Source organism: Parus major, chromosome 5, assembly GCF_001522545.3.
Source record: "Parus major isolate Abel chromosome 5, Parus_major1.1, whole genome shotgun sequence".
Classification (NCBI taxonomy): domain Eukaryota; kingdom Metazoa; phylum Chordata; class Aves; order Passeriformes; family Paridae; genus Parus; species Parus major.
In genome coordinates this window covers 1,502,462-1,525,697 of record NC_031774.1, presented here as the reverse complement: position 1 = coordinate 1,525,697, position 23,236 = coordinate 1,502,462, and the positions used below count along the sequence as shown (strand labels likewise).

Sequence of the window (23,236 nt, the reverse complement as noted above, 5' to 3'; positions counted from 1 at the left end):
GGAAACATTGTTTATCTTTCTTATTTAGCTAGATTTACAATTACTCCCCAACAGGACATTTTCCCTTAATTATTTTCCACCTCACCATCGAGTAAAGCGCTGTTCCACGGCTGTGATTACATAAGTGTTCCTTTCTTTTGCAGTCTGATTTGTTCAAATATTGCAGTAACAGTGACATGTTTCCATTCTGAGAAAAGCCTAAGGCTGCTTTAGTATTATTCCAAATGATTGAAATTGCCATCTTGCTGACTTTCCCTTGGGCAGCTTAGGGCCTGTTTACTTTTGTATTTGTTTCACATGTTCTGTCTGAGTTTGGCTGGCAGGACATCATTACCTGGTTTGACAAGACAGTTGGAGAAGATTCATATTTGATTAACTCCCTTTGTTACTGTCTGGACAACACAGACCTCTGAAATTATCTGTTTAAAGTTAAAACTCCTGATAAATTCAGATGAATCCTTGCAAATAAGAAAGTTCATGAAGGTCGTTTTTTAATTCCCTTGTTTTGCATAAATTTTAAGTCTTCAAGTAACTGTCAATTATTAGAAGTATAGAGACAAAGCTTTTCCCTACAAGTTTTTACATTATAGTTTGTCTAAGAAATAGTTGTTGTGCAAATACTTTTTTTTTTTTATCAAAACACAAGTCACAGCAGCCAATATTTTCTTTTAAATGGCTACAACACCAGAGCAGCCCACAATAAAAATCTTTAGAAGCCAGCTCAGTTTGAAGCCAAGTGTCATATACAATTTAAAGAATTGCCACACAGCAAAAAACAAGTTTCCAGAGCTTTATGTATAAGTTCAGGAGTTTCTTTTTCTGAGAGGAAACCCTAACAGGAGGGGAAGAAATTAGAGGAGTCCTGTGGCAGGAGAGTGGTTGGTTTCTCAGTGCAGGGCAGATGCAATATGGTACTGTGGAGCACTCTGGACTGCAATTTCCCCATGGTAATTGCCAGAGGAAAACGTTACCTCTATGGAAAGAAACATAACCATGAAAATCAGCAATGTCTCTCTACAGAATTAAAAATAAACATAGTATTCCAAAGGCATTCAAATAATATTCTGTATTCGTCTAGCAGTAAAAGATTGTTAGAAAATTAACGATATCCAAAATAAGAAATAGTTGCAGCTCCAGGTATTTCCATGTGTTATGTGTCCAACACTGGTATTTGGAAGATGACTTAAAACTCTTTAAGGTGGTGATTTTGGCATTTAAAACAGGAAATACAGCTTAGGTAGCCTCTATCTGAAATCTCTGTGTTTCTGACTTTTTTTTTTGTCTTCCTTTCAGTTTTCCTTACTTATCTTAGACAGACTAGACTGTGATAAACTTCTTCTCTGTAAAAGGGAAGTGCAAGTGGCCACTGTCAGAGATTATTTACCAAAACAGGTGGATGAGACCAAGTCAGAGCTGATGTCTGCAGTGCTTCAGTGTGGTATCCACATAGCACAGGTTTGGTCCTAAGGGGCTCAGGAGCTGGCAGCATCACTGAGTGCCAGAACTGTGCTCCTGCAAACATTTCCTGGGTAATTCTTCATCAGGAGCAGGTATAAAAACAGTGGCTTAGGCTATTTCTTCTGCAGGAGCAAGTGAACCCTGTCACCAGCACATATGGGGTCAGTGTATCTTTAAAATCCACACCCATGCCATGCCAACCTCTCTAGTGAGAAGTAGAAAATGGCAATAAGAGCATCACTTCTTTTAGCTTCTCCCAAGAGAATTTGGCTGAGAATAATGGCTGACCCTAATCTTGATTATATTCCTCAGATGTTTCTAAAGTCAAGTAAATTTGTAAATGAATGCATTTGCATTAATGAATTATTTTGGCCACTGTTAACAAGAAGAATCAGTGAGCCTGGGAGCTGACAAAAGGCAAAACACTGGCTAATTATAAATTTAAGTAAACTGGTAGTTCTATAGCAGTCATTCAGTAAAATAAGGCAAATAAGCTAATATATGCTACAACATACATGTTGCAATACTGATCTATATACCTTTGTGTCTAGACAAAGCAACTCTATATTTTGAGGTTGTGCACAGGTGCCATTTCTAGACTGGACTCTCAGTTAAAGCCTTATGATATCAAAATGAAACCTTTTTTTACTCAGCCAGAACTTGTGACTGCCTGGCTGCCCAGGGCCTGGAGCATGGATGAAACTTCACAGGTACTGCTGTTTCTGGGAGGAGACAGAACTTTTCTGAAGTGTTAGAGAAAGCATATTTCTTCAATTTTCTCATCCCCATGGGGAAACCTGTTCCTCCTCAGCCTGCCTTGAGCAGGTGCATCATACCTGGCAAACTCTCTTGCTGGATGTCCCATTCAAGCTAGGGAACTCTGCAGATCAAGCTAAACTTCCCAACAGAATTGGAAAATAAAATAAATAAAACAATTGGAATAAAACACTGGAATAAAACTCAGCTGAAATTTATACCAGTAAAACCATTTTTTTTGGCATTGATTTTTCCTGTCCGTTTTTCCCACTCTATTAACCACTGGGTTATTTTAAAATAGTTCAAAAGACAATTAATTATAATACCATAACATCTTCTTAATCTAAAACTAATAATACTGCAAAAAAGATTCTCCTGCAAAACTAATTCTGTCATAATACCAAGCTCCATTTTGCATTATTTCACCTAGTAGCCAGTTCAGGTTCTCTTTACCTGGTATGGTGTACTTCACTGAATTGTTTTGTCAGATGCTGTCAAGCCAACCTACCATTGTTAAAGAAAATCAAACTAAATCATTTTGGCATGAGCCTTCCAGGAATAAGGCACAGAATATGAAGGGTTTGATGAAATCAAGGATTTGATTTCAATATTGTAAAAGACTGCCTGTCAAAAATGTATTACATTCTTTCAAACAATTTTGAATAAATATACGTGTTTAAAATTGTGACAGTACAATTTAGTTGAAGTTTTGGGAGAGTATTTTTAAATTATAATAACTTAAGGTGAAACAATACCTGGAGAGCTCTTATTTGAAAAGAAAAACCCTCTGAATCTAATGGTGCACTGGACTGAAATCAAGTGATCAATTTTATACAGTGTATGGAATTTCAGAACACAAATCTTGAGGGCATGTGGAAGAATTGAATTTGGAAATATCACGTTCTTGTTGCATACTGCTGATTAATGTAAATTAAATTATTGATTACTAGTCTGCAGGCAAATATAGGAAGATATTGTTAACTCTTAGGTTTCATAGGAAGATTTATAATATCCTGAAATTTATTTAATAATTAATTTTGTTTCATGGGTTGTATAACAGTGTCATGTGAGAGTTTCATTCAGTTTTTCAAAACTTTAACCCTCATAAGACAGTGCAGCAGCAGTTTCTTTTTAGCAAACAGAACTCATTTAACAGAACTTATTTAAACAAATAATTCTGGCGCCTAGAAATATTTATGCCATGTGTTGTTGCAAGGGAAGAGCATGCACCACAAAGTCATTAATGCACTGAAAGGTCACTTGTGCATATTGTAATGGGCTGCTCATTCTCAGGATCTGTGCTAAGGGTCAGTGTTGCAGCATGAAAGGGTTTGGCCTCTTCAGTCTGTAAATAACTGGGTCAACCTCTCCTGTATCTGCCAGACAAGTAAAATAGGTGACATATTCCCACTTTCTAACTATTAGAAGATAGGTGGACTAAGGACATCTTTTGTAAAAATGTTGGTTGATAAAAATTAAAAAGCTCTTTGTCCACAAGGATTATGTTGTTCATTGAAGCAGTGGTATATTTTAGACATGCCTGTGGGCATGAGTTAGAAAGATATTGATGGAGAGTCTTTAAGAAGCAAAAAATAATTAATCCCCATATTTGTGGTAGTTCTCAGCAGGAACTGAGTGTCACTTCCATTAAATGCTCTTTAAAATATCACAAGTTTTAGTAAAATTAGGACATTTTGTAGTTGTATAATGATCTCATTTTACAAAGAGCAGCAAATTCAATCAGGCTGTTACAAGGTAAAACACACCTCTGGTTTGCTGTATCTCTGCAAAAGCAGGAAAATAAAAATGAAGACTGAGAGGAAGTCACATTTTCTCATGCACAGGTTTACATTGTACCTGAACCTTATTGACAAGCACTGGAGTTCAGGGCTCTTAGTGAAAGGAAGGAGAGGAGGAGGATTTTTCATGTGCAAGGTGCACATCCATCCTGATCTCCTTGTCTCAGCACTGTTGTTATGGTTTTAATTATGGTTTTTGGGTAGGAAGTTACTCAAAGTACCCTCTGAATGAGGAAACTGGAGGATAGCCCCATCTAATAGCTGTAAAGGGTTAAAATGGCATTTTGGAGGGAAACAGAACCAATGCTGCCAAACATTTACCATGATTTAACCAAATTTCAAATGTTTTATTGTAACTTTGGAAATTCAAGATTAAGTGTTAACATTTCCAGGCTGTTGAAAGTATTAATGGGTTTGGATGAATGTAAATCCGTAAGGAAACCAGAAATTTATAGTTTCTTTAAATTTTTCACCTCTACAGAAATTGTTTCATACCATTTTTTTTATCTAATTATTTTACTGGTTCACAAAAAATATTACCCTTTATTGAACTGTTAACATACAGGAACTTGGGTTTTTAAATTATTCTTATTGAGAATAGTCATTACTTTTAGTCTGAAAGACTTAATGAAAGTGCCAAAAGGAGACAAGAGGAAAAAAAAATACACATACATTGCAAAGTACTGTAGCTGAAGAAAAAATGTTCTGTAATCATGGTGGAAATATTACTTTTTGCTTTGGCTGAATTATGGAGTATTATTTGTAACTAAATTCCAGAGGACAATTTATTCTTATATTTTTGGCCAAGAGAACTGCACAAAAAGTAGATTATCATTATCAATATGGGTGAGGACTACAGTGCCCAAGGTTTAAGGAACATTAGGTTTTGGTCATGCCATTTTTATTACTCTCTTTGACTCAGTTGTTTTAGTTACATGGTTTTAATTATTTATTTTTTTAAATTTGGTTTTTCTTGTATTTCATAGGGTTTTCAAAGGATTCTGTATCATACATAATGTAATTTAAAGTTTCCCATTGCATGTTGAGAAGCAAGAGCACTTGAAATATCAAGTGAAGTTGTCTCCTAGAAGGAAAACATAATTTATTGAACTTAAAGTGGTGTTTCTGGCCAGCTTAACATTAACACCATCTTAACCCCCTTCAGAATGAATGATATTACCAACTAACCCTTCTGTTTCCTCCTTCCTTCTGAAGAAAGTAGGCAACAATTGTATCATGTTAACAATAATTAATTAATAATAATTAATAGTAATAAATAATTAATGATAGTTAAAGCTTTTTATTTATGTACATAAATGCATAAATAAAGGGAATTTGAGTGCCAGTTTATACCAGTCATAGGCTGCTTGACTTACAGAAAACAGCTGGTAGCACTTGCTGAAAATAGTTCATTTTAAATGCCTCATTTCAGGTATTTAAGGTTTGAAAAACCTAGTTTTAGCTAATGAAAATACAGTCTGTGGGCTCTTCATTACTTTTTTCCTGTCTGAAGTCTGTTACAGCAAAAATTACTCAAGAATCACTCTGATGTCCATTAAGTTCATGTTTACAAAACAACTGCTAAACAGACTTTTTTTATTCATATTAAATCAATCATCTTTGAGTATCTGCTTGAGTCATGTTGAAAAGTAAAAGCAGAAAGCAAAAATAGCCAACTATAAGCAATAGAAGCAATAATAACTTAAAAATTTGCCACTTTTAAGTGGAAGGATGTGAGTACTGGGAGAAATCCACTTCACCCTGCATCCAAAGCAGCACTTGCCATTCTCAAAATAACCTGATGGCTCAATATTGGAAGTTTTAAGGTTTTTTAGTAATCTTTGGTGAGGTACTGTGCCCCCAGTTTTTCTGGGAAAGACAAGGCTTTGTGTGGCCCACATGGGAACGTTTGAGGTGGAGGATTTGGCCACGGTTGCTGAGGATGTTTCTGAACTCTGCAATATCTGCCGGGCGTTTGGGTATCGGTATCCAAAACATTCCCCGTGCTTGGTGAGGAGATTTCTCAGTGACCTGCCTCTCCCAGGCTGGCTCCAGACTCTCCAGCTGGAGCAGGAGGAGCTGTGCAGTTTGCAGATACACTGGGAGAGTTCTCACTCAAGGATTGCTGTTCCAGCTCAGGTTTTGGACGTTCCCCATGAGCCACGAGAAGATGAACAAGAGCTGACCAAGGCAAGCTCGCACATGGATGTAGCCCCAGCTTGTACCCATCTGGGTATCCAGTGTGTGATGGGTAGGATAAACACCTAAACAGAAACCATCCCTGGCCACTGGAAGTGCCAGATGTTACAGCTGAGCAGCATTTTCTTCCTGGCTCTCTATTACGTGCAGTTATCCATCGGTTTCATCTCTTCTCTCATTGATTTATTAGGGACTTAATAATGATTAATCGATAAACCCTGCAGTCTCTGGAGATTGATATGTCTCAGGTCTGCAATCTAAAGCCCCTGAAAGCATCACTGTGAACTTGCTAATCAACACTTCTCACCTTTTGCTGTAAGGCTTTGTAATTCTGGGCAGGTTACAGCTTTCCTGCACTTTCACAAACCTTTTCCTACCAGAGAGAAGCGTGGCAGGAGTTACATCAGCTTTGTTTTTTTGCTTTAATGAAGGGAAAAATGATTCTCCTTCTAGGATGAGTATTTATTAAGAGATGCAAACCATTATTTAATTCATAATTCTTGTTGCTGTTAAAAAAAAAATAAATAAGGAAATCTAGTACTTGTATTTAGATCTGATCCTCAATAGTTGCATAGCCATGGGCTGTTTATGCTTGGTCTACATCATCTAGACTAAAAATAGCCTTCCTGTCATTTTATTGGCAGAGTTTTAGCTACTCCTTTAATTCTGTTTAAAAATGGATAGAGAGAAAGCATAAATATTGAATGTGTGCAGATATTTCAGTAAGTAACTAAAAGGAGATTCCTGATGCTTGGAAGAGCTCTGTAATTAAAAGGAATTCATATTTTGTTTAAGAGGCATTTTTTTAAATTAATATAATCTTTAAAAGTATTATGCTAATTTTTTCATTTATATCATTAAAGTAGCTACTTTTAAATAGCTATGTATTAAAATATAATTGTTTTAGTACTGTCCTGCTTAATTTTTATTCTTCTAAGATTTCCTTTACATTTTGATAAGAAATTACTGGTGAAGTATTTAATTTCTTATAACTTAAATGGGAAGCCACATTATTTCTAATTTTTCTATTACTAAAGTGAATTTTTGCAGAATAAGAAGACAAGTCACTACTGCCTGCTAAAATCTTCAATAATAGCCTGAAAAATTCAGGCTTTTTATGTTATGGTTTTTGAAAACCTGTGAAAACAAGGAAAGCAGAACTGGCTTTTTTTGAGTTCTATCTGTCCTGCAAAAACATGGACTACTTTAGAAACTTTCAAGGCCACATTATGGGAAAAAAAAGTTTTAAGGTTGAAATGCATCTCTGATGATTTTTTTATTGATCTGAAAAGGGCATTTTGACTTTGAAAAAGCCATGAAAATTAGATTCAGGCTACTGAAACACCCCTAAATCTACAAAAGAGAATTTTTACTGTGTCAGTAGGGTAAGGCTCTATGGTAGAAACGTTGCACTGAAAGGATTTTTTCAGTGGATTATCTATAATCTCATATAAGAAGCACTTTTTTCCTCTGTCTGAACTAAAATTCTATTTGTACTACGGTCTTTACTACTTCTGCATCTCCATTTTTGTTCATCCACACCCTGATGTGTTTTTGCATCCTTTAGGACAGTATTATCTTCCACATGCAGTGTAGTTGTCTGTGCTCACACAAATTGGAATAACTGGAATACTTTCTTGCAGCTTCTTTGGTTTCCATCATTTTTTGTTTCTTGGGAAATTCTGTTCTTTACAAATTGATCCAAAAACTCAGCACTTCTTGTGCTGGAAATAACTTCTGTTAACTGCTGCTTTTATTGAAGGTTGGTGGTGGTGTTACAGTTGAGATGATGAAAATAGAAGCAATGGATATTGTAGTTTTTACATTAGAGTATCCAAAATAAAGTAAATAGTTGCAATCCATCTGTTGCAAGTGCATATCATAGAGGGCAGATCAGTTTTCAGAAATTACAATCAAAACAGAATTATTTACTAGTGAAAATTATGCATAACTGGGGTGGTTTTATACATGAAATCTAGACTTCTGGTAAAAATATCTAAAAGTAAAGCAGAATTTGTATAAAGCCAGGAATAATCACTTAATGATCATTTTTATTGTGAGCAGTATCACTATTTTTATGACACTGTTAGTATTCAAACTATTTTATCAGGGATTTATAACTTTTTTTTTTGAAAGAGGAAGCATGGTTCCATACAAAATTACATCCCTAAAAGACTCCATGCTCCAAAATATCAAAAAATCACTTTCTATCTTGAAAAATCCAGCCAGCTATTCTTGTTTCAAGTTTCATCTAATATATTGTTCCGTGTGGTTGTATGATAAACACATTATTCCTTGAACAGGAATTAAGAGTAAAGCTGCCAGGAAGGGGTTTTGTTGTCAGAGTAGTTCCCGCCTCATGTTTTGTAAGAGATTTCATGGTCCCATTGTAAAGAGTGGATGATTTAAAACGTGTTCCCAAGATAAACTTTCCCATTGTCATTAATGAGGATGGATAATACTGAGTGACAAGTGCATTAGGAATGACACAGAAAGAGCTGTTAGATTTGTCAGAGCGTATCACTTCAGGCAATGAAACTTGAGGACATTCTCTTTTAGCAATTTTTTGCTATTTATTTAGAGAACCAAGGATTGTGATTGCTCACACAGGTGGATTCTACTGTTTAGTTCATTAAATATTTAGGTAACTTTGAAAAGGTAAAGGTGATAAAAATGAGCATTGGACTCCACTGTGAGGGGTGCAAGTGATTGCTTTGATTACAGATAATTCAACAAAACTAATGCACCATTTATTTGGGTTTTAAATGTTTATTTGGTAGATAATTTTTTAATTTGCAATACTCTTTTTTTTTTTAAGTTATATAATAAGAAATGCTCTGAACTGTCATAGTGAAGCTTCTGGGATAAAGAAGCCTAAAATTAGGACACTATACATGTAATTTACATTGACTTAAAAATTGTATTTCTCCGTAGAGCAAGACTTTTTAAATATTTATCTCTGAATAATTAATAATGTATGACTTTTTCTGGTGTTTAAAATCCTTCCAAACTACAACATGCCTATCAATTTCCATTTTGAACATGCAATTGGTCACTTTTTCGCCTTGATTCATCTTGCCTGGCTGCCAACCAAATTTTGCCTCTGTGTACCTTCTTGACACTAATAATGACTGAGTTTCTGTTCGTTTGCGTGCAAGATTTCCCAAGCGGCAGTTTGGGGCTGGGATAAACTATCTATCATCATTGCATACAACTAATCTGCCTCAACCAAACCAGCCCATGATTGAAATTACATTTGACAATTCACCTCTCCTTGGCGTGCCTGAGGTGAACATAGCTACAGACCATCCCCGGAAGGGCACAGCAGCTCCTCCATATGTTGGGGAGGATCCTTTTATTTGTGTCAGGAGACTTTTTGAAAAGCATGTATGGGCAGGGATTATTATTATTTCTTTTTTTTTCCCCTAGACTTCCTTGTTTGAGTGGCTGCTGCTTTCTCCTAACCAAAGAATTTGGGGTTTGTGAAGCAGTTTGGGATCTTTGTTTCATCAGATTCATTCAAGATGAGCCAGGGAAATGCTGGATTTATAGGAGATAAAAATTCAAGAGGGAAGTGAAACAGAAATTATTTCTTGTTAGAATTCATAGACCAGTAGTGCTGCTCAAACATCAAGCAAAGTACCTGTTACTCTGTTGACCATTACCAAAACTTACAACTGCTTGGAGCATTTGGATAACACAGAACATGAGAAAGGATGAAGAAGCAAAATTTTCTCTTTCTGTTGTATAAGAAAACTTTTCATGGTTTTCCAAACCGTAAATTCATTCATATTTTGTAGTTACAGGTTTAAAAACCTGACTGTACAAATATAATCTGACAAAACAGACCTTTTATTTCTGGGTAAGATTACTCAAATTATCTTCAGAGTAAAAAGCTTTCTAGGATTCCTTTTTGCTAAGTATTGTCCTTTTTATACTAGTTCACTTTTATCACAATATTTAAAGTAACAGCCTATGTCAAGAGTGCTGCTTTTCATTAGTGATGTGTATCACTAATGCTTCATCAGATATAACTAATTTTTCAAATGCAACCTTTATGAATAGTTATGGTGATAAAATTCTACTTCTAGGTAGATCATTTCTTTGTAGTTTTCCTCTCTAATTTCCATATATTGAGTTAAAAGATACGCTGTTTAGATAAATAGATCCTTTCCAACTCGAGATACTCTATGATTCTGTGATAATACAGTTAGAAAACACTGATGAATTGCACTCTGGGATATGTTTTGATTTCTCACTGGTTTGTGTAACAGCATGTTTTTGCTGGTATTTTTGTGTTTTAACAGAAGCACAAAGATCCCCAGTCAAATTTTCCTTTCAAATAAGTACAGCCCATTCCTGTTGCTGAAAAGAGGAGTGGCAGTGGCCCACTCATAAAGGCACAACTATCAGCCTAATTTTCTCTCTCACACAAGTCATACTTCTCTCCTTAAAACTGAAATACGTTTTTTAAAGTTCTTTCATTCAGCAGATTAAGTTCAAACTGAGTTTGTAATCTTTTTGAAATGCTTGACAGCTGAATGTTGTGCTTGTATGTATTTTAGTTGTGGGGAGGAAGCTAAATAATATAGGTATCATGCTTTCTGCAGCATTTCCAGCCAACAAGTCCAGAAGAATCAGCACCCTTTTGAATATATAAATCATTAATCTTAGTAACCAGCTGCTCTGAAGGCAGGAAAGAATTACTCAGCCACACAGCCATGCTCAGTTCACCTGTTACAGCAGCAGTGTACTAAACCTACCCATAATTTATATCCTGCTTTCCATAGTTGTTCATTTATTTATTTTAATTAATCAATTAAAATTAAAATCATTCTGATTCTTTTTAATTTGAGTGTCCCTCTGTGCCCTGTGTAGGTGTTGGTCTCTTTGGTATTAACCATGACTTCTTAAAAAAATAACTTCTTACATTCTTAGTCTGGGTTTGGGATTTTCTTGTGTGTTCTTTCCTGTGCAGCATCAAAAGTTTTAGGCTATGACTTGATGTAATGACCTTCCTCATGTATAATAATTCTTGTCCACATCATAATGAACAGTTTTCATGCAATAATTAGACCTTTCTCAAGCCTCTGCTATTGCATATTAAATACCTGGACTGGTTTTATTGTCTATAAAGCAATACTAGAGGGGTTTGGAGGTGGCAGAGGAGTTCCATCCTTCCTTAAAGGAATTTGGGGAGAGGGATTTGAATTGTTGGGGTCTGCAAATTCATCAACAGTTAAAAATAAATGAAAAATACCATATCATTTTCAAGATAACCAGAAATCCTCTATAAATATTCAACATTTATTTTTTAAATAATTTGCTCAATCTAATTGTACACTTAAATTTATTACAGTTATCTTCTCACACCCAGTTATACCCTTATCACCAACTAGTTCCCACCTTAAGATCTCTAAATGCACTTATGTGCAATGCTATTGAACATTACATTTTAAGATGAAAATGCAGTTATTTGTAAAAAATAAGGTTAAAAAGGGTAGGCTTCCTCATCAATTTCCATATCTGCAGTGTGGTGGTTCATAACCCCTGTACTATTCTAGAATTCTTTGCTATTCTAGAAGTAATAAGAGATCATTGCAGTGCCTATGTAGAAGCAAATCTACGTAGAAGTTTAAATCCTCTTGAAATTAGATTATTGCTTTCAGAGACTGCAACTAGAAGAGACTTTTAAACTTCTACTTCAAAAAAATAATGATTTTTATAAAAGAGAATGTGTAATGCTCTCTATTGCATTGATAAAGCTTTACACATCATTGGTCCTTTGAAAAACACTTCATAAACCACACACAAATGCAATTCCTCAGTTATGGCAGATGTTTGGAAAGTCTCAATTCAGACTTTCAATTGACTAAAGACCTTATGTCTTCATCAAGAGAGCTACTGGAAAATATTTATTTAGCTACATTCTTACTGTAAGTTTTAATGTTGGGATGTACTTTTCATGCAGTTTCAAACTCTGTAAAAATGCAGTAAATATAATTACATGTAAAGCACTAAATCAGGCCACATGGGCAGGGATTTGTATTTGTTATATAATGCTGTTCATCTTTGAGTTGTGATCACTGCTCTTTGGCTGATGTTCTCATTTGTCCTGTGTTTTAAAACCTCATCTTTGTATTAAAAACCATGATAGGAAGATCTCACTCTTCTTGGAGACTGGACTAGATCATCTCCAGAGGTCCCTTCCAACCCAAACCATTCCATGATTCTGTGATTCAAAGACACCAAATACTGGAATGCCTTCAGCAGCTGGATTAGTGCCTGAGCCTCTTTACTGCTGCACTTGATTAGCAACCAAACTCTTGGCTGGCTATTAATATGAACTCATTAACAAAAGAAAGCCTGATAGTCAGTCTTATGTCCTAGAGATTCAAAGGAGGATTCTCTGTCCTCTGGAATGGAAGTTCAGCTGACAAACTTCAAATCAGGCTGCTTCAAATGCTGTGGGCACTGCCACTGACTATTTTCTGAATTCCTTGGCAACAGAGAGTCCTTGTGACTTAATAGTGTTGATTTGCCAAAAGAAATGCAATCTCTGCTTGGAAAACTACTGTTTTGATGAATTGTTTCATTCAGCTACACAGTTGGTGAAAGTTCCACATAACATTAAAAATTCTAGGCTTATACTTAGATGTCTTTGATTCTTCACAGAGCCCACGAAGACAAAGACACAAAAAAGCTTTTGCACAGACTGAAACCTGTTCCTCATGAATATTCAAAGAACTGGCTTCAATCACACAGAACAGAAAAAACATATCAATCCAACCACTTTTATTGATACTACTACCAATTCAGGTGTTTCATCAGGCTGCCTTTCCTCCTTTCAGCACAAGTCTATGAACAATTCCTTATTTCTGGATTGTTCACCCTCAGCCTTGTGCTGCTTTCACCACTTTTTCTGAAGATAGGTCTACTTAATACCATCAAATCCTGCTGCAGATTATGTAAGACAGGTGACTTATGGGTCATCATTGCTTACTTAGTTCATTTTGCCTTTCTGTTGTTACACGGTGCCCATGTCCTGTAATGTTTAGGCACCCTGGTTCCATAAAACTGTTTCAAAAGAACACAAACCCATTGTCAGTGGAATGCAGGAAACACCTAAGAGACAAGCATTCTTCCTGTAGACAAGCATTCTCTCTGTCCACAACAGAAAGATGTTGCCCCACCTTGAATTTACAGTTCATTTGTGAGTTTGTATCCAGAATGATGATTCTAGCATCTCTGTCCTCATTTTTAAAGAGGATTTTTGCTGTCTTTTGATACATCTGCTTCTGTGTGTCACCAGAGATACATTCATTCCATAGTGAGTCAAGGCTATTGGATTTATTGTAGTTTCAGAAGTTTTTCCCAATGTGCTGGCAAATAGCAATTGTTCATTTGAATTAGCATACCTCCTTCTCAGGACACACAGGGCTGATGGACAAGGAACAGCCAAGATAGTCCCTGTCATTCTGCAGCTTGGACAGTGCAGGAGAGCTTAGATCCAAGGGTGAGCAGTCAAGGGGTGCCCTCTGATGTCTGGGCTCTCAAAGGTTTGGGGCAAGGATGGCCAAAGTAAGACCATGCCTTCACCAAGACTGGTTTCAGACTGGGAGCAGGGACTGCCTTTCCACTCTGTCATCATTCCATCCAAACATACCAGGTGATCCACAATGTCCTGGAAATGACAGCAGGTACCAGGTGTGCTAACCTGGCTTCATTCATGTACTCAGACACTTCCATTCTGAAAGCAGTTACTGGCATTTGTGAAGCTCTGTGTGGCTGTTCAGTCATAGATACCACACACACCTGGAATATCCTGTGTGTTTGTGTTTAATGTGGAGCACTGACCTCTGGATGGGGACACTGCCTGTGAAGTGGTGTTCTGCTGAATGCTACAGCCTGCTGGACCTGGACTGGGATGTTTCATAAATGCAAAATGACTCTGAACCACTTGGCTGAGTGGTGCCTGCACTGCCCAAGGTGTGCTCTTTGAGGGCCTTTTAATAAATACCTATCTTTTAACTCTCTCTAGCCTCTCTTCTAGGCAGCCTCTCCAGGCTTCAGTGTCACAAAACAAACATCTATTTGCCAGATCCCTGTCCCCCTTTCTTCCATCTTTCTTGCAGAAAAGTTCAGGTTTTTGGTGTCCTAGCCATAGCAGGCTCCAAATGACAGCACAAATGATGAGCACATCTCACTGTTGAATTACTCCCCTTTTTCCTCTTCCATGAAGTTCCTTCCCTTCAGCTGGGAGGGTGATCTGCTGCTTTGTTGAATGAACCAGGTTCATTTGTTCTCCTAAGTCTATCATCAAACCCCGCATGTCTTAGCTGGTTTGTTCCTGATCTAACTCTTCCAGTTTCTATCTCCCTTTCTTGTAAAATCCCATTTTCCTTAGAGTACCTCCTCCTCCAGCAGCCCCTCAGGAACCTGCAATCTTTTTCCTTTAGCTGGTTGCCTTCTTCATCTTTGCCAAGTCCTGCAGCAATCAAAAACTTCTTGTGCAACTGAGATGTGCATGAAGAGAAAAACCCTTGCATTTTCTCCTGTTTCTTTTGCAAAGAGAAGAGGAAAGGGGAAATAGAAGTCAAGATCAGGAGAAAAAACTGGAGAAGGGTTCTACAAGTTGTGTCTTTTGACCCTGTTTGCTACTACAGATGAGACTGCAAAGAAAATTAATTGTATTGTGGAAAGAGCTGCACATACACATACACACACCCTAATCCTATCTCCAATCCTTTGGCTGCAACAAAAATAATAATTTACAGCTTCATTAGGATAAGTCTGGGAGAGCTTTATAGCCTAAGTCTTAGATTAGTTCAGCATATATGTTCTATGATAGAAAAGGTTTTGATAGAAGAGGAAATTTTTGAGGAATTTTTGAAAGAGTGTAATGAGACATTTGGGGAATTTTCATATGCAAAGCATCCCAAACTTAAGAAAACAAGAGATAGATTTCACAGATATAAGGATGCTGCTGTTTGAGATATTTAAAGTGATGTTAAATTGCAAGGACCTTGAAAATTAAGATATGTGGTTTGTGTTTGCTTCAGTAGTAAAAAAATGGGCTAATGGAGGACTAGAAGGACATTCCTAACCCAAGCACTGGACTAGAAAAATAATCTTTGCAGTAATGTTTAGAATATGTCTGGATTTATCAAGATGATAAAGAAAAAGACTGGAAAGAAATAATTCAGGTTTTGGCAATGGAAACAAAATAGAGAGACCAAGAAGACAGGTTACCTATTAGGACTGTTCTACAGGAAGAAATATTGCTTTCTTCTTCATTTTTATGATGCTATTTAACTTTTGAGAAATGAACTGTCACAATCTGAGTTTGCAGTGTCCAAGTGCTAGAGTTACATTACTATGAGCTATCATATTATCTCTTGAAATAAATCTCTTTGTGTCTATTATCATAGTATTATATAAGCCATGGATCTGCTCTGGGATTTTTGATGCTTCCACTTGTTTTGGTTCCTTGTTTTGATGATCAGCTTTGAGCTGTTGAGTTCTGTGCAAGAATACTGCACCTACCCTGACTGTTAATGGAAATTTGATTGAGGTCTCATCTGATTTGGAATTTCAGTTTTCCTGAAGCCTGTTTTTCCAAACACACAACAGCCAGTGTCAGCTGGATCTGTGTGTCCTGGTAGCTATAACACAAATGACTCCTAAAAGGCAAGTGACATAAACAAGCAATGCAGTTGATTTGTGTCTCAATTGGACTATAAATAACACTTGAAGTGTAGGATTTCAGAGCCCTGTGGAGCAAATGGTGTAAGAGCTAGCAGGAATGTCAGACTGAACCCTGAAGGATTCCATCCAGCTGCCTGTACCAATGGCAGAGGATTGCATTATCAGGCTGAAATTCATCTTGGGCATGGATTCCAAGGCATTCTGGTTCAACACTGTGGATCAGCCTGTTCCTCTGGACTTCTGCCTTTAGAGGAGCTGTGTTCTGACTGCAGGCAGTTTCCACATAGTCATTCACTCTCTTTGGTAGCCTGCATGAACTCTTTCCTGCTCAGCTTTGTCTGAAACATTTGTCTAGAGTGGGACTCATTTGTCATCTGATGGGTGGGAGAGGATAAATCACCACAGGTTCCTTTGGTGAAAAGGTTTCTAGGCTGTACTGGTTTTTCCTCTAACCTGTGGAGAATAAATTTAGTGAGAGGTAACAACAGGGTAAGAAATTAAAGGAATCTGGGCTGACAAGGCTAAACACTTGTTGGGATATGGAAGAAAATAGAAAGGAAAAAATAAGAGGTTCAGTGATTTGTACTAAAGAGTTGACGACAGAAGAAAACACTACACAGAGAAAGAAAGTGGGGACATGGACAGCAATAAATGAGGTCATCAATTAAGATTATTAACTCTATAACAGGTTTTTAATTCATTTTTTTCTAAGGGTGGCAAGGACAGTTTTTGGGTTACCCTTGCCTAGCAGAAAGGCAGTGACTGTAATTCATTGAGGACAAGGTGGGCAGTATTTTTAGGACAATGCAAATAGCCATAACATGTGAGAATGCTTGTTCTGCTCAGATGTCTTGGTTTGTCTAGCAAATTTATCCAGATTTGTCAGATCTGTAGAAAAAACAAAGTGCTGTCTCAGTGGTTTTAAATTAATTTGTGCTTACAACTGGGATTTAACAGTTCCTTTGAAGCAATTATTATTTTAGTACAAGTGTATATGAGATGCTACCTGTCAATGAGTACCTGGGGAATCCTCAGTATGCAGATCACTGACCTGATAAACTGAAGCAGCTCCAAGGGAGTTGTTATGGTCTGTCGCATCAATGAGTATTTAGGGACTCTTTAATATGTGGATTATTAGGACAGTAAAAACGTCTGCAGCCCATTGTGTCAGTGCAGCTGTTCCACTTGAGTCTTATTGCACAGCCTCACAAAATGGTGCAGAAAAGAAGTTGATGAAGCTTATGTAGTAGCCATGGTTTTGCATTAAATGAGTGGAATTTTTAAGCTTTTTCCCCCCAAAAAAGAAGCTTAGGCATTAATGCTCATAATAAAGTGGTTGAATTTGGAAACCACATTCATAAAAATTGCCATTTTTTCAATTACACATCAGGTGAAAAAGAAATTTCCATACTGAATTCTGTGCTGATTCCTTCCCTGATTTTTTTTTTATTTTTTATCTGCAGTGTAGGAAGTAAACAGCATAATTAACAGCAGCTAAACTTCTTAATTTACAACAGTGACAGATACCAACCTGGGACACATCCCAACAAGGAGACTGTCTGACCTGTGAAACTAACTTCCTTCCTGCAGCATTCAAAAATTCATGTCAAATAAAAAGCAAAATCATTCCTGAGTAATATAAATTTTTACTATATTTTAGCATTTTTAACAGCTTTTGAAACACTGCTCCAAATAACCAAAAACTTTTAAACTATGCTAGCAAGTGCAGCTGATAAGACGAATGAATAAACAAAAGAGAAATCAAATAAATAAAGTTTGGTTATCTGGCTTAGTGAAGATGCACACAAGACTTCGTGAACATCATGAATATTTTCCTGTATAAATTTCTCACACACCATAACTTCCAATTTTGCATTTCAGGTTACAAAGGTCTAACTAACACCATTTTTACTCATGCCCATATGATCTTGCTATTTGTAAAAATTTTGTGTGCCTAAGAAGAAGAAATCCATAATAAGGTAATGAAGATGACAAAGCTGCAAGTGTGTAATGAATACTGTGAATATGGAATGTAGGTCCAAAGTCTTTCATTTTTAAAGAGCTTTTTGGAATATTTTTGACTGGGTTTTTTTCTCTAGGTAACTAATATGAGCAAATACATAGTACTGAACTTGAGCAGAAAAAATTCAAACAGTGTTTACTTTCATGTGTATTTACATCTAAAGGGATGTTTTATAGATGGAGCATGAAATTGCAGGTTTTGATGTCAGAATTTTAAACATGATTTTTCCATTTGTCAAAACCTTAAAATAAAAAAGTGGGTTTTGAGTACATGGCCTAAAACTGCTGAAAAGCTCCACTATCACAGGGGAAAGTGTGGGACACAAGGAGAACACATTCATGCTCGTACTGTTGCAAGAAACCCACTCTAAACATCCTCAAGGAGTCTGTACATTATTCCCAAGTGCTCAAAACACATCTTAAGCCTAATGTCTGAACAATAGAGAAAAATAATGTGTCTTTCTTGGAATATTTTTAAAAACAAAATCTGATTCCATCTCTTGTCATTCTTTGTAAAGTCATCCAGGATACTTCTATCTGTTTTCCACTCAAATTAACACTGAAATAATTATGCAACTGCAGATTTAGTTTTATAACTCCCAACAGTGGCTGGATTTGGGAGCTTTTTCCCCAGTTTGTTAATAAATTAAATTTGGGTTTTGACCTTTTTGAATTCAGATTTGAGAGGCTGAAGATGTAGTGGTAGCATTTTAAGCAGCAAATGCTAATTTTTGCCTCTTAAACTGAGGCAAGCTGTGAAAAGCAAAGACTTATTAGGAAGAGTTGTCAGCAAAAGTTTACACCTTTGATCTACAGTGAGGTTCTCAAAGTTTCCAGCATTACATTTCTTATTTGAAAAAATATTCCATTATTTCTGTTACTGACACTCTTAAAAAGAAAAGAAAAAGTGTCATATTAACTGCCAAATTAAAAATCAATCAATGGAAAGTAGGAACAATGAAATATTACTAAAAATAGCAAGTTACTCTGTCTGCTGGAATAATAGGAAATTATCACATTAAGCACATTATCAGGGTAAAAAATCAACAATCTATACATTACAAAAATTTAATAATTTCATGAAGCAGACCAGATTCAGAACTTTTCCAGAGTCAGTTTACAATTTTCTCATGGAGTTGATATTTAAATGAAAATTACTTATGTTTGCATTGTTATCTCAATGACAGCGATAAAATTTAATTAGGAGAGGTCAATCAGTGTTCACAATGAAATTCATACAAAAATGCATTTAACTGTATATTGAATATTCAGTGGGTGTTCAGTGGGACAGAAAACTTAGATTTTGTAGTTTTTTGTAGTTTTCTGTCTTTTGAAAAGATTTAAGTAGCTTTGTTTATAAATGGAATGATTTATTTGAGTTTAGTAATTTGGAGCTTCAGTTTTCACTCTTCTATCAAAAAGGAAAATGCAAATCTCACAATCAAATTACAGCCAGAACTTGTAAAGTCAGAGATCAGCAATTCACTCTGTGAAAACTTATCTATTGCAAAATGGGAAATAACACTTAAGAAAACAATTCCTTTGCTGGTTTATAGGAGATATTAATAATTCTTTTATGTAATTACCCATTAAAGCATACTGATTCTGTGAATAGGCTAAAAAAGATTGCTTTATGTTTTTACTCAGATCATTTTTTAACCAAAATGCAGCGTAAAACCAGATGGAAGAAGTCATTACTTGTAATAGCACTGAAAACAGCAAATGTTTCAGGATATACATGCAAGAGATTTTTGTCAATATTATGCCACATATGAATAATTCATTCCTAAAACTGCTACATTTTATAAATAAATAGCCATCTGCAGTATCATATGCCACAATCCTACAAATACTGACACCAATGAGCAATATTTTACATGTCACTAACTCAGCACTACTCTTCTGATGTTAAAGAATAATACTTCTAATTTAGAAAGAGTCTGTAGGCTAATCAGCAACTTCTTCAGGGCTGAATTCAGGATATTTAGAGTAAAAATAACCTCAGTTGTTGTATCTGCCAGGTGCCAATGATTGCTGTCACTTGTTCTACCCAAGGAACTGGAAAAAATGAGGACATTTCCCATCAAAGGAGATGCTAAAATAACACATTAACATTTGTGGTTACTTCTGTTTTGATTTCTGGTCCTTGGGATTAGGTTAAAGTTCTTTGAGGTGTTAATTGTTAGAGCAAATAGTGGTGTGGGCTTGGTTTCAGTTCCATGGTCACTCCCAGTGGTGGTTCCTGCCTTACATGTAGCCCACAGGTAGCCAGGCCATGACCAGATATTGATCCAAAAGAAAAGGCAGAAATATTCTGGCCATCTGCCATGGAAAATGCAATTTTGGATAGTGCTGTCACAAGCAAGTCTGGCAGGATTGCACAGATGAATGTAGCCAATTTTCAGTGAGAGCATCCACAGCTTTATTTTGGCTTGAAGTGACAATGTTTTCTAGGTTAAGTGAATTTCCTCTTTAAATAAAATCACCTTGGTTAATTTTCTGCTGCAAAAATTGGGCTGTGCCCAGAATCTGGATAATGTGACAGACTGAGTGGTGCTCCCAGAAACTGAGATTTTGGCTTTCTGTGCATTCACGATGCTGTGGCTGCTATGGCATTGTGGTCACACATAAACACAGAGCTGCAACTCCATGCACTCTCAAAAGTGCCCAGTGAGTTCACACAACTTTATCTCACTACTATTCTTTGGTCTTTGCCCTGGGAGGAAAGGAAAAAGGAAGGAGGAAAAAACTTTCCTGCTGGAAGGAGGAAAAAACACTCATTACAACTGAGATAGTTCTGCCTCAGGGGTAAGGGGGGCAGCACATCTAGACATGGTCATTATCTTACCCTCACTTTCCTTACATTTCCTTTAACTCAAGTGATGATTTTGTGTCCTGATGCAAAATTTTGATTAAAACAAATTTCAAAAATAGACTAGAGCAGAATTTTAGTAGTTTCAATTACTGCTGAAAGATTTGTCTTTTCCAGATACTCACCCATTTTGCCTTAATTTAACTTTCCTGCTGGTTTCTCATTAAGTGGCTATCACAAAACAGATCTTTCAATTAACTTTCCAGTATTTAAGGACAAATGATCTTGGTGATAACACATTGTCAGTCAATGCATCAACTTTCAGAATAATGTGCACAAATAACATGAGAAGTGCTCCTCTGGCTGGTTCTTCATGTGTCACATTAAAACTTTTTAATAAAACTTTTTAATCAAAGTTTTTCTTTCCTAATTCTGAGCATATAAGCCAATTTTAAAAATATAATCATTCCAAAGTGTTATTCTTGTTTGAGTCCACAGCCCAGATGTGATTTAGGGTTTTTTTGGCTGATTCAGCAGTGACATGAAAAATTAATCCAACAGTTCATTCACTGAAGGATCAAACAGCTCAGTGATGTTTAGGAAATTTTAAAATTCCAATGTAGGATGAGAACCTTAGGGAAATAAGTTACATCTCCTCTTGTTACTCATTCTGCAGGAATTCAGTGTTACTGTGGTGCTTCTGCATTTGACATACTTGGTCTTGAGCATTTCAATGTAATTTAGGGAAGATTCCAAAGAGAGGATCATTTATATCTGTGCTGATTTAAGAAAGGAAGATGTAGCATGGTCACACAGAGCTCAATGTGCCACATTTACCATTCAGAACTGCACCCAATGAGCAGAATATCCATGGATCCATTTCAGCCTCAGCTCCTATTCCTACAGCCAGCTTTCCAGGGAATCACAGCTGATATCCATAGCTGTGACAGTCTTTCTCCTATTCCTTCCCACCCATCTTCTTTCTACCTTTGATCATGGGGTATCTTTTCCCTAGAAAGACCAGGGAATGTTCTTTTGAGACCACCACAAAGCTTTCTTCTGTCTGGAGTAGGCTTTAGTGTAACATTCCCTGTCCAACAAGGGAGCCCTGGACTCTTCTCTAAATTAACTTTATGCTTTAAATTTTTTATTAACTTAATTCTTTGTGAGAAATGCTGCTGGAAGCTCCCATAATGCAAATGCTCATGGGGAGAGGACTTCAAGGGAGAAAAAGATAAGGTGCCACTTTTATGGTTTGTGCAGGGCATGCAGTGACAGCAGCATTTATGGATTGTGTCATGACTAAGGGTTAAAATCTCTCTAGGTACCATTTGTCTAGGTTTTCCTAGAGTGGAGTTTGGTAGATAACATACCTTGAGACTGAACCATTCATCTTTCTTTCTTCTATTCGTTAAACACCGTGCATTATAGCTTTTAAAAACATTGAGAGTTGTTTCTACTGAGAAATAAAAATTGTTAAGCAGATAATGATCTAAGGGACAGAGTTGTCATTGTCACATGGATACTTGATCCATGTGCTGTTCTGTACAGCAGCAAAACTACCATTTATGCAAACGAGGCAAAACATGACCTGAAGTTGCAGATCAGAGGTCTTGGACTCATTTCTGATTGCATTTATTTGAAATGAAGTCCAAATATGAACCTGTTATTTGATAACTGTACTTCAGCACAGAGTGTAAAGCAAGATGACAAAATATCTAAATAATGTGTGTATTTCAAGATGCCTTCATTTCTGTTTGTGTAAGTGCAAAAATATATTTTTGTAATGTGTAATAAGGATTTTAATAAATGCTTGAAAATGGATTTCTTAATATGCTCATTATGTTTCTGAGCCTGCTAATTCTTTAAGGAAATGAAGAAAAAATAATGAAATTATGTTACACAGGTACTTAATTTTTTTTATCTCTGATACTACTCTGGTAATTAATGTCTGGTTTATGCAAACTAGACGATATCTCTTACTGGACACATTACTGTCAAGAAAATATTACTTGCCTTAATTATCAGTAATGAAGCAGGGATAAGCTGCTCACTTAGATATAATATATCTAATGACCTTTTCAGCTAAAGGTTATGATGAAAGGTATCAGTTTCACAAATTAAGCCTCATTCAGTTTCTGGCCTTTGTCTAGATTAATGTTTGGAGGATGAGTTTTAAAGTCAGACATAAATTGTGTTTGGTGTTTAAAATTGATTTAGTGTCTTGCTTTTAGTACATCATTTTCTCTCATATAAATTACACCAAGCCTCATTTTTATCTTCATGTTTTATTATGAAAGCCAATAGTTAAGTCTAGTCTTGTCTTATTAACTGCTGCTGTATATTTTGACAATAGTAACTGGCAGAGGAAAGCTTAAATAAGCATTTTAATGGGGAGTCATATAATGATTTTTTTAAAGCTTTTTTTCAGTTACCTTTGTTTTAAAAACTTTTTAATCAAAGTTTTTCTTTCCTAATTCTG

General features: G+C 36.2%; 1 protein-coding gene across 8 annotated transcripts in view; it reads left to right on the top strand.

Moving 5' to 3' along the window:
• Window positions 1-23,236, top strand: part of ELP4 (elongator acetyltransferase complex subunit 4) — a 136,285-nt gene that overhangs the window by 63,968 nt on the left and 49,081 nt on the right. Inside the window, exon 10 of one of the 8 annotated variants that reach the window (XM_015631217.3) lies at window positions 9,642-11,055. The exons of 5 other annotated variants lie outside the window; for them this stretch is intronic. In XM_015631217.3, coding sequence (XP_015486703.1) covers window positions 9,642-9,698 — 57 coding nt within the window. In that variant the 3' untranslated portion in view covers window positions 9,699-11,055. Of the gene's footprint in view, window positions 1-2,111; window positions 2,430-6,147; window positions 6,725-9,641; window positions 11,056-23,236 lie in introns of those variants that run through there. 2 more of the 8 variants (XM_033514900.1, XM_033514899.1) reach the window with 2 other exon arrangements.